Source organism: Coenobita brevimanus, chromosome 65 (genome assembly GCF_032717465.1).
Source record: "Coenobita brevimanus isolate Jiangsu-jjx chromosome 65, ASM3271746v2, whole genome shotgun sequence".
NCBI lineage: Eukaryota > Metazoa > Arthropoda > Malacostraca > Decapoda > Coenobitidae > Coenobita > Coenobita brevimanus.
Genome location: NC_137018.1, coordinates 41,345,863 through 41,363,003, shown reverse-complemented (window position 1 = coordinate 41,363,003; position 17,141 = coordinate 41,345,863). Strand labels below are relative to the sequence as shown.

Here is a 17,141-nt window from a genome sequence, read left to right as displayed (position 1 = left end):
CTCTCTCATATACCTCTCCACCTTATCCCTCCATCTCATCCTTGGCCCCCCCCCCCACCTCACACACACACTTCCCCCGTCAGCCCCCCACCCCCCACCCCCTCCACACAGCCAAACCACCCCAGCGTGCTCCTCACAACGCTTCCCATCACATCCACATCCACACCACAACGCTCCTTTACATCCTCATTCGTCAGCCTGTCTCTCCACGTGACTCCACAGGCTTCTCTCAAATAACTCATTTCCACTGCTCTCACTCCCGACTTGTGTCCCTCCAACAATGTCCAAGCTTCACTTCCGTACGCTAGAGTCGTTATCACAATACTGTCATGCAGTAACTTTTTCACTTCCATGCTCACTTCCCTGTTTCTTATCACTGCTTTCAAGGAACCAGCAACCCTTCTTCCCTGCTGCACCCTTTCAAGCACTTCACCCTCCAAACCTCCATCCTTACTCATCACACTATCCAAATACTTAAACGTAATCACATTTTCCAATTCCTCACCATCCAACCTCGCTGTACTTTCACTAACTTCACCTCTCTCAAAGACCATCACTTTACTCTTCCCTACATTCACCTTTAGGTTCCGTTTCTTACACACTCTCTCAAACTCATCCACCAAGCCTTGCAGCTCCCCTTCGTCTTCACTCAACAACACAGTATCATCTGCAAACAACAGTACAGGGAGTTTCCAAACACTATCCTCTCTCACCAGGGACACTCCAACATCCACTACCCTACCTTGTACCTCTTTTATTACCCCATCCATGTACAGATTGAACAGCCATGGAGACATGACACATCCCTGTTTCAAACCAACTTTCAAAGAGAAAAATTCACTTAGTTCACCATCCACACGCACTGCATCCTTCGCACCATCGTACATACTCTTCACAGCATTCAACAACTTCCCATCTACTCCATATATTCTTAACACTTTCCACAATCCTTGTCTATCCACCCTGTCATATGCTTTCTCCAAATCCATGAAAGCTGCATACAACTTCTTTCCCTTCTCTAGAAACTTTTCCACTAAAGATCTAAGAATGAATATCTGATCTACACAACCTCTTCCCTTCCTAAAGCCTCCCTGTTCTTCTCCAACTAATTTCTCTGTTCTTTCTCTAACTCTGTCTATAAGTATCCTACCATACACTTTTCCTATTATACTAAGAAGACAAATGCCCCTATGATTACCACACACTTCTTTTTCCCCTTTTCCTTTGTACAAGGGAATAATTATACCTGACTTCCAATCCTCCGGGACTCTACCTTCCTCCCAGGCCAATCTGCACATCTTCCACATCCATTCTACTACTATCTCTCCCCCATGCTTCAGCATTTCACCACACACTCCATCAATTCCTTGGGCTTTCCCCGATTTAACTTTCTTCATTGCTTCCACAACTTCTATCCTACTGATTTCTTCCTGTCTTCTCACCTCCTTCTCCCAGCCATTCCCCAGCCACTTATACTCGCATTACTTCCATCCTCTGCGTTCAACAATTCCTTAAAGTGTTCTCTCCATCTGCTCACTTTTTCTCCCTTCTCCACTAGTAATCTACCATTTTTATCTTTCACTCCCCTGCTAACTTCACTTCCACCCTGTCTTACTCTTTTCACTTCTCTCCAGAACATTTTCTTACAGTCCCTCCACTTTACACTCAAATTCCTTCCAAATTCCTCATCCACTCTCTTCTTACTCTCTCTTACTAATGTTTTCACCTCTCTCTTTCTTTCCACATATAACTCTCTCTTCCGCCTCTCAACTTCTTCCACGCCCCTGTTTCTCATCCATTCATTGTATGCTTTCTTCTTTTGTGCCACAGCCTGTTTCACCTCTTCAGTCCACCACGCTGTTCCTTGCACCCCCCTCCGTCTTCTCTTCCTTCTACACACCACATCACATGCTGCACATATTTCTTCTGTAAATATCTTACACACACCTTCCACGTCTCCCATCTGCTCCAATTCATATTTGCCCAATCGTTCCTCCACTTCTCTCTTATACTCTGCCTTTTTCTCATCCTCTTGTAACCTCTCCACTCTCCTTGCAACTACTCCTTCCTCTCGTCTTTCCCTTCTTCTATTCCTCTATCTTGCTTGCATCCTAATTCTGGCCACCACCAAGTAGTGGTCAGAAAGTCCACTTCCCCAACCTCTATACACTCTTGCATCCTTTACACATCTTCGCATCCTTTCATCCACACACGCATAATCAATCATTGCCTTCCTTTCATTCAGTTCACCACCCACCCTTCTCATCACTCGCCATGTGTACCTGTGGATCATTTTATGCCTGAAGAGGGTATTGGCTATCACCAACCCCCTCCCAGCACAAATGTCCACTAACGCACTCTCATTCTCATCTATCTCAGCAGGCACACCCCACTCACCAACTATTCCATCCACCTTCACATTACCAACTTTACCATTCATATCACCAATCAAAAACACTCTCTCATTCCTTCCAAACTTTTCCATGCACACTTCCACATTTGTCCAGAACTCTTCTCTCACTCTTCTAGCACGATCTTGCGTTGGCGCATACACACACACAATCGCCCACATTTGTATTCCAACTTTGAACTTTACCCACACAATCCTTGACCCAACTGATCCATACTGTCTTATGCTCTTCTTCCATCTTTTACTCACAACTATACATACTCCTTCCTTTGCCCTCTCATTCTCATCTACTCCTGCACATATACCCCATCCATACTCCCATTCTCTCACACTTCATAATTCTAAGCAAATTTTTATTGGTCAGCCTGCAGGAGATATTGATTAAACCATTTACAACAGATTAATATAGCACACTCAATTTTTACCAAAATTACTGCCTACTTCTTCCTTAGCCTTTATCATTCTTTTTCTGTGCCTGCCCTCCTGTCTTCCTATTTCTCCCATCTTTCCTGTCACTACTTGCTTTTCTTTCCATTACAGGTGGCTTTACATTGAGTGACAAGCCAAATGGTTTCCTGTAAGCCAAGAAACCATTTACAACCCTGGGTGGTAACCATATAATCAAACCACATGTGCTCCCTACGTGTCAAGTGGGTTGGTGGAGGGTTAGTGGCCCTCCCTGTAAAACAAATAACTCAGAGTCAAAAGGCCACCCCATGAGGGATTATGGCGTCTGGCAATAGATAGATAGATAGACTAAAAATTATACTTACCGGTACCTAACAAGATATAATTAGAAATGTTATGTTTGCCATTAAAGCAAGCTACGGTTATTTTCTGTAACCTTAGCCTAACCATAATACAGTATCTTATTTTGTGTGGGATGGACACTGGGAAATGGCAGTCTGTGATTATGACAGCATCATGTCCAGTGTAAACTCACATGAATATTTTAAGGGAGTTTAAATTGCTCTCTGGGGTATGTTTATAAATTAAAAGTTCAAGTATACTGTTTTCTTCTGTTTTGAGTTTGGTGTATAGATAAAATATCAGTGCTTTTGGTAAAGTTTCATTAACCCCTTCAGGCCAAAGAAGTTTTTAATTCGACTAGTGCTGTATTGTTTTATGTTGCTGGTGGTTTTAAATAGGAACAGTTAGCACTGTATGATTATTCATGTAAGGTTAGAAATACTCGATATCTCCATTGAATCAAGTACCGATATGTGTTTTGTGTATTCTGGGTAGCACCATACAGATTAATTTTGGATTAAAACCCCAATAACCTCTTAAGCTTTTGTGTCATATTATGGCTACAAGCAGGTGAATATATTCAGCTTTTATAAAATGTCTGTGCTCTACAGATTAAGAGTACTGGAACAGGAGACCACATATGCTCCTGATAGCATTCATAACACAAGAAGTGAGGATAACTGCAGTAGGCTAGTTGGCCCTTGCTAGGCAGCTCCTACAAGCGTGTGGCTGAACTCCAAGAATAAGATTAAATTTCAGTCACCTTTTGAAGATAAAAACTTAAGGTGCAAGAGCCTGCTGTCAGGTGTCCTGACGACTTGTGGACTTATTGATTTATTTGTTTTTTACCGTACAGATCCAAGAGCGAGATGGAGGACGGACTTCTATCCTTAAAGTGGAACAACCACAGATCCACTTTCTTCCACATATTAGGTGAAGTTCGGGGTAAAGTAAGTATCTGACCTTGTACTTGATTATTGTCTTTATATACAGTATCTACCATAATGTCTAATGGGATCCTCACCTTACTTTTATATTTGACTGATCGTCTTGAAGTGTGATAAGTTGTAGGACGTGTTATGTAATTTTTGTTCTTTACAAGTTTTCACCAGAATATCATCAGTAGTTTTTATAGAAATGAAAAACAGAAACTTTAAGCATTTAATGACCTACTTCAAACACTTACATCATGCTTTATTTATTTATTTATTTGTTTATTTTTTTTACTACAGGTTTATTCTGTATTTGCATGTGGGGGGAAAAAAAAAAAAAAAAAAAAAAAAGTACTCTGTGAGGTTGGGATTTAAATTGGATTCACTTGTGAAATTTATGAAAAGCCCCATTTAACATAGCTTCACCATATTCATTTCAGTCAAGAAAGAATGGCCATTGTCACTAGAAATGACTTTCCAGTGGTTGAAACTTTAAATTACAGTAAACTCTCAATTATCCATTGTAATTCAGCCAATCCCTACTCCAAATAACTTGAAATGCCAGATATTGCATATCCAGTGCAAGATTCACCTCACCTTTCTTTTACACTTCTCTGATCATCTTGAAATGTAATGAGTTGTAGGACCTGGTGTGTAATTCTTGTGCTGAGCAAGTTTTCATCAAAATATCACCAGTAGTTTTAACAGAAATGATAAATGGAAAATATAGCATTTAGTGACCTACTGTACTTTAAATGCTTATATCATGCTATATTTTATTTTTTCCACAGGGTCACTTTATATTCACTCAAATATCAGGACCAACTTACCTAGCCTCAGGCTCTTATGCTCCTCTTGGGGCAATATAAGATTGGATGATGGATGGATGGTTGCTTTATGTGTACATGCATGTAAAAAAAAAAAAAAAAAAAATGGTGCTCTGGGGTTGGGATTTAATGTAAATAGGAAGCACTTGAGAAAGTTATGAAAAACCCACCTGAACGTAGCTTCACCACATTCATTTCTTTCATCCAAGAAAGAATGGCCAGTTCACTAGAAATGTCTTTCCAGTGGTTGGAACTTTAAATTACAGTAAACTCTCAATAGTCTGTTGTAATGTAGCTGAGCCCTACGCCAAATAATGCGAAAGGCTTGATACTACATAGCTGGTGCAACATTCAGCTTTTAGCTGGATGTTGTGATTCTGTCCGTTTCGACCCTCTGTCCTAAAAACTTTACAATGAGTAAAAGGTCAAAACTGATCATATGCTGTAATGTCGTGATTTAAGACCAAAACAAAACAACGATCTTACAATAACACGGGCATTTAATTTCTCCCATAATTAATAGCTTGGTAATACCTCTCAGTTGCAGAAGAGAACCGGGAAATGGGTGCGTTTAGGTATTGGATATCCAGATACAACTCGTGTGTTATGCTTTTGTCGGTCACTGATGCGTTTAGGTATTGGATATCCAGATACAGCTCGTGTGTTGTACTTTTGTCGGTCACTGATTGGCTTCCTCGACCCGACCCAACCCACGTGACCCATGTCCCATACCACCTGCCATAGCCTGCCTCAGTGTTGTGTAGTTGGTTGCTGTGATGGGAAGTTTTATAGGTTATTTCCTTGCTCCTCATTTCCCCTCAGAACTCAGGATATGGTTCCAAAGTAACTTTAGTTATGCCTAAACACCCTGAAAGTGCTATGAACACGAGAAAAGCATTTATTCTAAATGGAAATGTAAAATTGTCGGATGAAGTGACGTGTGGTGTGGGAGCTTAAATGCAAATTATCAGATATGAGTCAGGTGTGTTTACGTTGTGGATAGTTTTTGTTGTTGGAAAAAAAAGGTAATGATGAAGGAGCACCAAAATTCATGTTTTCGCCTTTAATGCAACTTGGGGAGGGGGGAGAAAAAAAAAAAAAAGGTGCCCGATGTTTGTCATGAACTGACGGTCTTTTGTCGAGAAAATTCTGATCTTACGATATGTTACGACACGTTTTGACATACACAGTTAGTTAAGATAATTTTGTGAGTTCAGTTTTTGTGAATTATACTGTCATATAAATTTTACTGCTTGGCTGACTTGCTTATTTTTCACAGTTACTGCATTTGTGTGTGTCGGAAGTGAGAAATATGCAGTCACTCCATTCTGACGACTTCTTTATAGCATTTTTTTTTCTTTCTTGTTGATGACTAATGGCTTGCAAAAATAGTTTCATACTGTTTTTAACCCTTTAACCGCGGGCTTGTTTTGCTTTTTCTTGCGGCTCCCGCGGGCATATTCGCTCTTCGATAGACTCTCTAAAAATATTTGCCAAAAATCAGTTATTAGTCCTAGTATATTAAAATCTTATATGCTTATGGCACATACCTTTAGCTTTCTCCTAGGGTGTTTGTTGAGCCTTCGTCGAGTACCATAGGACTTGTGGAGACCTCTGAAGTTGGGTAACAAAGTCTCCACTTTACACTTCCCGACAACCCGTAATATGATTACCACAGTCTGATATTATCTCTAGAAACACTATTCTATGATTCTCAAATAGTTTGGAATCCATACTGAAAAAAAAAACACTGTGTAAGCAATGAAAATTACGAGGGCGTATGACCTTCCCACTTGCGCTAGTTCGCCGCTGGTGTTCTGTCATTTATTATTCATAAAAACACAGTTTATATTTCTATTACTATATAACACTTATATATATCTACAGTCTTTATCCATGAGTTTCCTTCAGTATTAGTAGTTTATTGTCACTGTAGGCATTCAATTTCTTTCAGTAAAATACGAAGCATTCACTTTCTCGTCCTGTATACTAGCATTGAGAGTGAATGTCACTTTCACCTTCACTCTCATAACTCATAGTATTCATACATGCTAGAGTGAAACTTTCACTTTCATTACTCGTAGGGTATATACTCGTATTCTTATAATACTACTCATTTACATTTCTAGTTACGTTCTCTATTTTCTATCTATCTATCTATCTATTGCCAGACACCTCAATCCCGTTTGGGGTGGCCACAAACAAATCGCCTCCAAGTCGCCCTGTCCCCCGCCATTTCACTGCCCTGCTCCCAACTCACACCCCCCTCTCTCATATACCTCTCCACCCCATCCCTCCATCTCATCCTCGGCCTCCCCCTCCCTCTTCCCCCCTCCACCTCACTCACATACACTCTCTTCGTCAGTCTTTCACCCTCCATCCTCTCCATATGGCCAAACCACATCATTGTGTTCCTCATAACGCTTCCTATCACATCCACATCCACACCACAACGCTCCTTTATATCCTCATTCGTCAGCCTGTCTCTCCACGTGACTCCACAGGCTCCTCTTAAATAACTCATTTCCACTGCTCTCACTCTCGACTTGTGTCCTTCCAACAATGTCCAAGCTTCACTTCCGTACGTTAGAGTCGTTATCACAATACTGTCATGTAGTAACTTTTTCACTTCCATGCTCACTTCCCTGTTTCTTATCACTGCTTTCAAGGAACCTGCAACCTTTCTTCCCTGCTGTACCCTTTCAAGCACTTCACCCTCCAAACCTCCATCCTTACTCATCACACTACCCAAATACTTAAATGTACTCACATTTTCCAATTCCTCACCATCCAACCTCGCTGTACATTCACTAACTTCACCTCTCTCAAAGACCATCACTTTACTCTTCCCTACATTCACCTTTAGGTTCCATTTCTTACACACTCTCTCAAAGTCATCCACCAAGCCTTGCAGCTCCCCTTCGTCTTCACTCAACAACACAGTATCATCTGCAAACAACAGTACAGGGAGCTTCCAAACACTATCCTCTCTCACCAGGGCCACTCCAACATCCACTACCCTACCTTGTACCTCTTTTATTACCCCATCCATGTACAGATTGAACAACCATGGAGACATGACACATCCCTGTTTCAAACCAACTTTCAAAGAGAAAAATTCACTTAGTTCACCATCCACACGCACTGCATCCTTCGCACCATCGTACATACTCTTCACAGCATTCAACAACTTCCCATCTACTCCATATATTCTTAACACTTTCCACAATCCTTGTCTATCCACCCTGTCATATGCTTTCTCCAAATCCATGAAAGCTGCATACAACTTCTTTCCCTTCTCTAGAAACTTTTCCACTAAAGATCTAAGAATGAATATCTGATCTACACAACCTCTTCCCTTCCTAAAGCCTCCCTGTTCTTCTCCAACTAATTTCTCTGTTCTTTCTCTAACTCTGTCTATAAGTATCCTACCATACACTTTTCCTATTATACTAAGAAGACAAATGCCCCTATGATTACCACACACTTCTTTTTCCCCTTTTCCTTTGTACAAGGGAATAATTATACCTGACTTCCAATCCTCCGGGACTCTACCTTCCTCCCAGGCCAATCTGCACATCTTCCACATCCATTCTACTACTATCTCTCCCCCATGCTTCAGCATTTCACCACACACTCCATCAATTCCTTGGGCTTTCCCCGATTTAACTTTCTTCATTGCTTCCACAACTTCTATCCTACTGATTTCTTCCTGTCTTCTCACCTCCCTCCTTCTCCCAGCCATTCCCCAGCCACTTATACTCGCATTACTTCCATCCTCTACGTTCAACAATTCCTTATAGTGTTCTCTCCATCTGCTCACTTTTTCTCCCTTCTCCACTAGTAATCTACCATTTTTATCTTTCACTCCCCTGCTAACTTCACTTCCACCCTGTCTTACTCTTTTCACTTCTCTCCAGAACATTTTCTTACAGTCCCTCCACTTTACACTCAAATTCCTTCCAAATTCCTCATCCACTCTCTTCTTACTCTCTCTTACTAGTCTTTTCACCTCTCTCTTCCTTTCCACATATAATCTCTCTTCCGCCTCTCAACTTCTTCCACGCCCCTATTTCTCATCCATTCATTGTATGCTTTCTTCTTTTGTGCCACAGCCTGTTTCACCTCTTCAGTCCACCACGCTGTTCCTTGCACCCCCCTCCGTCTTCTCCTCCTCCTACACACCACATCACATGCTGCACATATTTCTTCTGTAAATATCTTACACACACCTTCCACGTCTCCCATCTGCTCCAATTCATATTTGCCCAATCGTTCCTCCACTTCTCTCTTATACTCTGCCTTTTTCTCATCCTCTTGTAACCTCTCCACTCTCCTTGCAACTACTCCTTCCTCTCGTCTTTCCCTTCTTCTATTCCTCCATCTTACTTGCGTCCTAATTCTGGCCACCACCAAGTAGTGGTCAGAAAGTCCACTTCCCCAACCTCTATACACTCTTGCATCCTTTACACATCTTCGCATCCTTTCATCCACACACACATAATCAATCATTGCCTTCCTTTCATTCAGTTCACCACCCACCCTTCTCATCACTCGCCATGTGTACCTGTGGATCATTTTATGCCTGAAGAGGGTATTGGCTATCACCAACCCCCTCCCAGCACAAATGTCCACTAACGCACTCCCATTCTCATCTATCTCAGCAGGCACACCCCACTCACCAACTATTCCATCCACCTTCACATTACCAACTTTACCATTCATATCACCAATCAAAAACACTCTCTCATTCCTTCCAAACTTTTCCATGCACACTTCCACATTTGTCCAGAACTCTTCTCTCACTCTTCTAGCATGATCTTGCGTTGGCGCATACACACACACAATCGCCCACATTTGTATTCCAACTTTCAACTTTACCCACACAATCCTTGACCCAACTGATCCATACTGTCTTATGCTCTTCTTCCATCTTTTACTCACAACTATACATACTCCCTCCTTTGCCCTCTCATTCTCATCTACTCCTGCACATATACCCCATTTTATTTACATTATTTACATTTTTATTTCATTTACACTGTGTTATGCTCTGTCACTTGAAGTAATAAAACTATTTTCCACTGTTCACGTATATTTACATTCATTGCTCTCACTTGCTGTTTACACATTATATACACATTATTTACAATGCCACTTGCACTGTTTTACTCAACAGAAAGATCGTAGTCACTCTTTTATCAGTTGTCAGCCCTTTACCTCTTTCCACACGAGGTTTAGTAGGGGATAAAGGTCACAGGGCCCTTTTGCATGGGGCTGAAAAACGGCGGAAGTTAGCAGGAGCAAATCAGACATACCTCCACTTTGAAAGACGACAGTGAACTGATAGTGGTGGCCTCCTGCCGCCTGGCTTGGGTGGGTGCAATACTACCAACTTTAGCCTTGTGAGACCTGCTAATATATAGCAATGAAATGATTGGCAGGAAACCAAGACAATACATAGTAAATTAGGTAGTTCCAGGTGAATGTAAATATCACTTAGGCTTCTCCCATCCCTCCTTATATGTATATTTATTACGAAAATAGATTATATGGCATATTTCAAGGGGAAATAAACCGAAAATTAGCGAACGAGTGCACGTGATGTGTTGTCAGGTGATAATTAGCCAATTCCAGGTGTATGGCACTATCACTTACCTTATTTCTTTTTTGTATATATTATTTGGTATAAGAGTAGGGCATAGGGCTTATTTCAATGGATGAAATCAGTGGAAAATTCCAGGGAAGATTTACTTAGCGTAGAATACAGTGTGGTGGCCTGCAATAATTAGGTAGTTCCAGGTGAATGTAAATATCACTTAGGCTTCTCCCTTCCTTTCTTATATATATTTTTATTACAAAAATAGATTATACAGCATATTTCAAGGGGAAATAAACAACGAAAATTAGCGAACGAGTGCACGTGAGGTATTGTCAGGTGATAATTAGCCAATTCTAGGTGTATGGTACTCTCACTTACCTTATTTCTTTCTTGTATATGTTATTTGGTATAAGAATAGGGCATAGGGCTTATTTCAATGGATGAAATCAGTGAAAAATTCCAGGGAAGATTTACTTAGCGTAGCACGGCCGGGCAGACGAGAGGATAGGGTAATGGAGTGGTAGGGAGGGGAGTCAAGAATGGGGAGAAATGGCTAAATTGTCAACAATGGATGGGAGTACAGATGAGATTAGGAGTGCTGACTAGTGTTGAACATAGGCAGTACTGATAGATGATACAAGCCACCACTTGAAAGCCCAGGTGAATTCAAAATAACACAGAATCACAAAAGTGACGCCCCACGGTATGATCCCTTGCTCCCAAGCGTCTCGAAAGTGACGCCCCGCGGTTAAGGGGTTAATGAACTGAAAGTAATTCTTGGCGAAAGATGCCTAATGCTGGGCGGCCATTATTCACATGTTGCTTAGGTAAAAGTTTTTTGCTTGATTGGTAATGAGGAATTTCAAGAGGCCTAGTGGCAATCCTTGGTGATTAAAATTTTTATGGCGAGTATTAGGTGCAAAGCTAAGCGGTTAGGTTAGAATGCAGTATGCACTGATGTGTCCAGTCGGTGAGATCATATCTAAACACTGTCTTGAGTATCTTAAGGTGGACATATTTGTGATTATTTATAATATTTTAAAAAATCTAAGGCTCCTAGAACCTAACCCCCTATTTTACATGTAAATATATGTCATGTTTTAGCTCGAATTTGATTTTGCAAGTGGTTCTGCATAATCTGTCTCATGTTGTATGACTACTGTACTTTGAAAAAGTACAGTAATGATACAGTACTGTACATAGTGTACTATTGTCTGTACTCACCAATTGTTGGTGGAGGGTAGAGTTGCACTCTGTGCAGTACAGTACTGTACTGTTCAGTACACATAATCCCACATGGGCTAATGGCAAATGTATCCCCCAAAGATTACTCCAGCTCCACCACCTCATGGTCGATCTCTGCCAAGGGTGCAGGAATAGGTAGTGGAGATGGAGTGGCAGAGGGAGTGAGGTAGAGCTCCAGAGAGGCCTCTGAGGGGAGACCTCAAATGGAGAGAGAGTAGTCCGTGGGGCTGATAGTGGTTCCATGGCAGAGGTAAGAAGTGGCTGTGATGGTGTCAGCAGGACCTGCACCAACAAGGGTACCACCACAAAAGCCACAAATGCAGCCATCATGCACAACTAGAAACGAGCAGTTTCAGGCCACAGGTGAGGCACATCAGGAGAAACAGCAAGGGGGTGTAGTAGGAGAATTAGCACAGTGGGGGTAAGAGAAACAGCACTGGGGGGATAGGAGAATCAGTGCTGGGGGATAGGAGAAGCAGCATTGGCGGGTTGGAGAAATAGCACCAGGGGTTAGCACTCAGACTTGTAAACAGTACAGTACACAATAATTTTTCAGTAACAGTAGAACACTATAGTCACGGCGCGTGACTCTGAGGTTGTTATTATCGTGCCCTGGCAACCTACCATTCAGAAGTGCGTCTGATTTCGTGTATGATATGAGACGCATGTCATTCGTGTATAATAATATTCGTGTATGATGTATTCATGCATAATAATATGATTCATTTATAATATGATACGAAATCGGACGCACTTTTGAATGATAGATTGCCAGAGTATGATAATGACAGCCTCAGAGTCATGCGTCGCGATTATAGTATATGATCACTGACAGGCCATTAGCTTTGCTTTACAATACAGTACACTACCTTGAACATAGGATGCCACAGTGTCAGTAACAGCACCAGGGTTATGCGACCTTGTGGTCAGAAGAGCAGAGGGCACAGGTACATCTTGACAACATCCACAGGCAAGAACAAGAGTGCAGAGGTATTTTTGGTGTGCCTGCGAGGGATTCTTATTGGCTGGCATGTAGCTGGCATTTCCATTGACTCCCAAGTTTCGGGGTTTCCCCTGGTGCAGGTTGGCTACTGCTTACTAGCTGGTTGGGACGCCTCAATGCCAGATATTGCATTGGACTGTCGGTTATGTCTAGTTTCAGCATTGGATGTTTCTTAATTTAGCCTGATATTGCTTTAATAGAGCCAAGATAGCTGTGCTGGATATTGCGATGACGGATAATGGAGAGTTAACAGTATAAAATTTTCAAGAGATTCTGCTGACAAGTAACAATGGACTCCATCCAAGAGATTAAAATCCTGCATGTGGGCATTAACACTTGAGAAAAGTAATCAGATACTGGTCTGCAAATTTTTTTTTTTGTGTAGGAAAGTTCACCATGAAATATTGCATCCTCTAACACTCCCTGATGTTAAAAATTTTGACAAAAATTGGGGGCACTGTTATAACTCTTTGAGTACAGATGACTGCCTTTTTAGTTGTTTCACTTCAACTAACTCAGGAAAGATGTCTGGTACTGAAGGGGTTTATTAACCCTTTGAGATTCCAATGACTATTTCGATCGTCATTTCAAATCCAACCTCAGAGATTCGGATGACGCTTTTAATCGTCATTTTAAAAAACTTTTGTAAAATATTCACCATAAATCGCATTTACGCATCACACCAAAGAGGCTCGAGCATGAGGTCACAGAATGGTTGCTCTATGTGTGGCGGTACTACACAGCTGAATCTGACTCATGGCTTTGTTTCTTCATAACTTTATTCTTGGTGAATATTTTTCTACCGCAAGGTATATAATTATTGCTTTTCGCCTAACTTCAACTCATCATTGTGACATTTTATTTTCTTTGTTCTCCTTTTTTTAACATACTTTGATAAAGTACAACTATTCAGCTTTAAAATGACACCAAAACCAACATTCTATCACGAAAAGTGTATTGACACAGAGCGATCAAAGTAAAATACCGGGCCGCGAAAATGTGGGTCAGCGTGAGTGGCTGACTCTGGCACAGACAAAATCTGCCCGGCCCCAAAACATCAAAGGGTTAATGCCATATCTGACTCCATTTCCAGATGTCTGTCATAAGTAGAATAAAAGCACCAGGTGATAGCAGGATTAAAATGAAGGAAGCATTCCTGGGTTTAAAGAGTTTAGCTGGGGGAGGTGGTGGTTAAGTGGTTAAAGTACGGTAGTCTGTTAGTTTGAAAATTACATTAGTTCAATCCCAATGTGAGGCAGGAAAATTTTTTGAGTGTATTAAGCCACAGTTTACTGATTTTCGGTAAGATCACATCTTTTATAAAAACCACCAGCTGACATAACACTAGTCCTGAATAAGACAGCTAGCATGTATTCAGTGTAGATGGTGGGTATTGGCCCTAGTAATGTGAAGGTGTGTGAGCTGTAGGAGGGCCGTTGGTTTGAAGGGAATGTGTAATCAGGTCGATCTTTGGCCAGAGGTGTCCATCCATCATCCAATCCTACGTTGCCCCATGAGGAGCGTAGGAGCCCGGGGCTAGGCAAGTTGGTCCTGATATTTAAGGTGAGAGTGACCAGTCTCACTCATCCTTAAGTGGCATTATGTGGGCAATTATCCCCAACCACCCCTTGGATATAAACCTTCACCGGCTCAGTCTGATTGGAGCGCCATAATTACCCACGAAACCACCAGGCATCAAAATTTGGTTATATGGTTACCACCCAGCATTGTAAATGGTTTCCTGGTGTACAGGAAACCATTTGGCTTGTCGCTCAGTGTAGTCACCCACAGGCAGAAGGAAGAGGAAAGAATGAAGGAAAGAAAGCCAGAAGAGGGAGTTTAAAGTCACCTGCAGGCAGAAGGACGGGGAAAGAAAGAAGAGGATAGAGGAGAGGAAAGGGCAGACACCCGAGAGCAGCACGACACATGAGTTGATGGTGAGCGTCCCCACCTACCACAGAGTTGTGAAGATTAAACATGCGGGGAAAAAAATCTGCATGTAGAACGACTGTTGAATCATGCAGAGCTTGTATTCAGACCTCTACCCAAAGGCAGACACACTGAAGACAGCTGTCAGTTTAACTGGCAACTTTCAGAATGCCAAACTTAATTATCAGTTATAGCTGGTAACATAGAATCTATTTCATCATTTAACTGGTAGCTAATGAGAATCTACCATAGTCCTTATTTAACTGGTACCTTTTCTGTAGAAACTAGTCTCAGTACAGGCATACCCTGGTTTAACAGCGCAGTTGGTTAACCCCTAAACCGTGGGCTTGTTTTGCTTTGACTTGCTTGTCCCACGGGCATATTCGCGCTCCGACAGACTCTCTAAAAATACTGTATTTGCCAAAAATCAGTTATTAGTCTTAGAATATTAAAATTACATATGAATATGGCACATACCTTCAGCTTTCTCCTGGGATGTTTGTTGAGCCTTCGTCGAGTACCGTAGGACTTGTGGAGACCTCTGAAGTTGGGTAACGAAGTCTTCATTTTACACTTCCCGACAGCCCGTAATATGGTTACCACAGCCTGATATTATCACTAGAAACACTATTCTATTTAAAAAAAAAAAAAAAAAAAAGCAATGAAAATTACGAGTGCGTATAACCTTCCCACGTCCGATCGTTCTCCGGTGGTGTTCTGTCATTTATTATTCATAAAAACACTATATTTCTATTACTATATAACTAGGGTCACATGTTGCTGTGGATGGAAGAATAGATTCAGCTGTGAAGTTAAGAATAAATGAAGTAGGAAACGTGCTGGGAGGAATGAAAAAGTGTTTAGGTGTCGTTCGCTTAGAATGGATGTAAGGAGAAGGCTGTATGAGGGTGTTGTGGTACCAACTGCATTAGATGGGGCTGAAACATGGAATATGGGTGTAGCAGAGAGGAAAAGTTTGAATGTAATGAAGATGAGGTGTCTGAGGAGAATTTGTGGAGTGATGCGTATGGATCGAGTGCGAAATGATGAAGTGCGAAGGAGAACTGGAGTTGTTCGGGAGATGGATGGTAGAGTTGAGCAGAGGGTGTTGCGATGGTTTGGGCATATGGAGAGAATGGATAATGAGCGATTGGTGAAAAAGATAAGTAGATCTGATGTGAGAGGTGTAAGGCTGAGAGGAAGACCACGAATAGGATGGATGGACATGTGAAGAGAGCGCTGGATGCGAGAGGGATGTCTGTTGAGCAAGGAAGAGTGGCTGTGCGTGACAGAAATAAATGGAGAGAAATTGTGAATGAATAAGTGATGACGCAGCCCTGAGGGGATATTCTCCCGCATTTGGTCTGATCAGCTAGTCAGGTCAGGTGCGGGTAAGGGGATGAGTCTGTTATGATGTGGCAGGGGTAAACCAGCTCTGCTGTCGGGCCCTGCTGCGGATGTTACTGATTGCATTGTGCAGTTGACCCTTGTGTGGTATGGTGTGGTGAGGATCTGTCTGTTCTCACCTTTGGGGCTAAGATGCAAATGAATGTGTTTGAATGGATGAGTAAATGGGGAGTGTGTCGTCCTGTCTCGGCTACCTCCCTTTTCTTCGGGGAAGCAGCCTAGGTATATGGATGGATGGATATAACATATATATCTACAGTCTTTATCCATAAGTTTCTTTCAGTAATAGTAGTTTATTGTCACTGTAGGTATTCAATTTCTCTTTCAGTAAAATACGTAGCATTCACTTTCTCGTCCTGTATACTAGCGTTGAGAGTGAGTCTGTCACTTTCACCTTCACTTTCATAACTCATAGTATTCATACATGCTAGAGTGAAACTTTCGCTTTCATTACTCCTAGTATATATACTCATATTCGTATATTACTACTCATTTACATTTCTATTTACATTATTTTATTTACACTGTTATGCATTGTCACTTGCAGTAACTTATAAAACTATTTTCCACTGTTCACTTATATGTACATTCATTGTTTTCACTTACTGTCTACACATTATGTACATTTCCACTTGCACTGTTTTGCTCACCAGAAAGATTGTAGTCACTCTCTATCATTTTCATTGATAAATTAGCCAGTTGACGTTCCACAGCAGTCACTTATCCCTTTACCGCTTTCCACATGAGGTTTAGTAGGGGGTAGAGGTCACAGGGCCCTTTGCATGGGGCTAAAAATTGGTGGAATTTGACAGGCGCGAATCCGAAGTGGTTTCACCTTGAAAGATGACAGTATACTGAATACAGTGTGGACAGTGGTGGCCTGCCTAGGGGGAGTGCAGTGCTGCCAATCTCAGCCTGGTGACAGCTGCTAGTATATACGTTATGAAATGATTGGCAGGAAATTTAGACAATACATAATAAATTAGGTAGTTCCAGGTGAATGTAAATATCACTTAGGCTTCTCCCTTCCCTCCTT

At 41.6% G+C, this 17,141-nt stretch overlaps 1 protein-coding gene across 1 annotated transcript in view; it reads left to right on the top strand.

Moving 5' to 3' along the window:
• LOC145404833 (uncharacterized) overlaps positions 1–17,141 on the top strand; it is a 48,749-nt gene that overhangs the window by 14,939 nt on the left and 16,669 nt on the right. The window contains exon 2 of the mRNA XM_080276330.1: positions 4,017–4,110. Within this exon, the coding sequence (XP_080132456.1) occupies positions 4,030–4,110 (81 nt within the window). The 5' untranslated portion in view covers positions 4,017–4,029. The remainder of the gene's footprint in view (positions 1–4,016; positions 4,111–17,141) is intronic.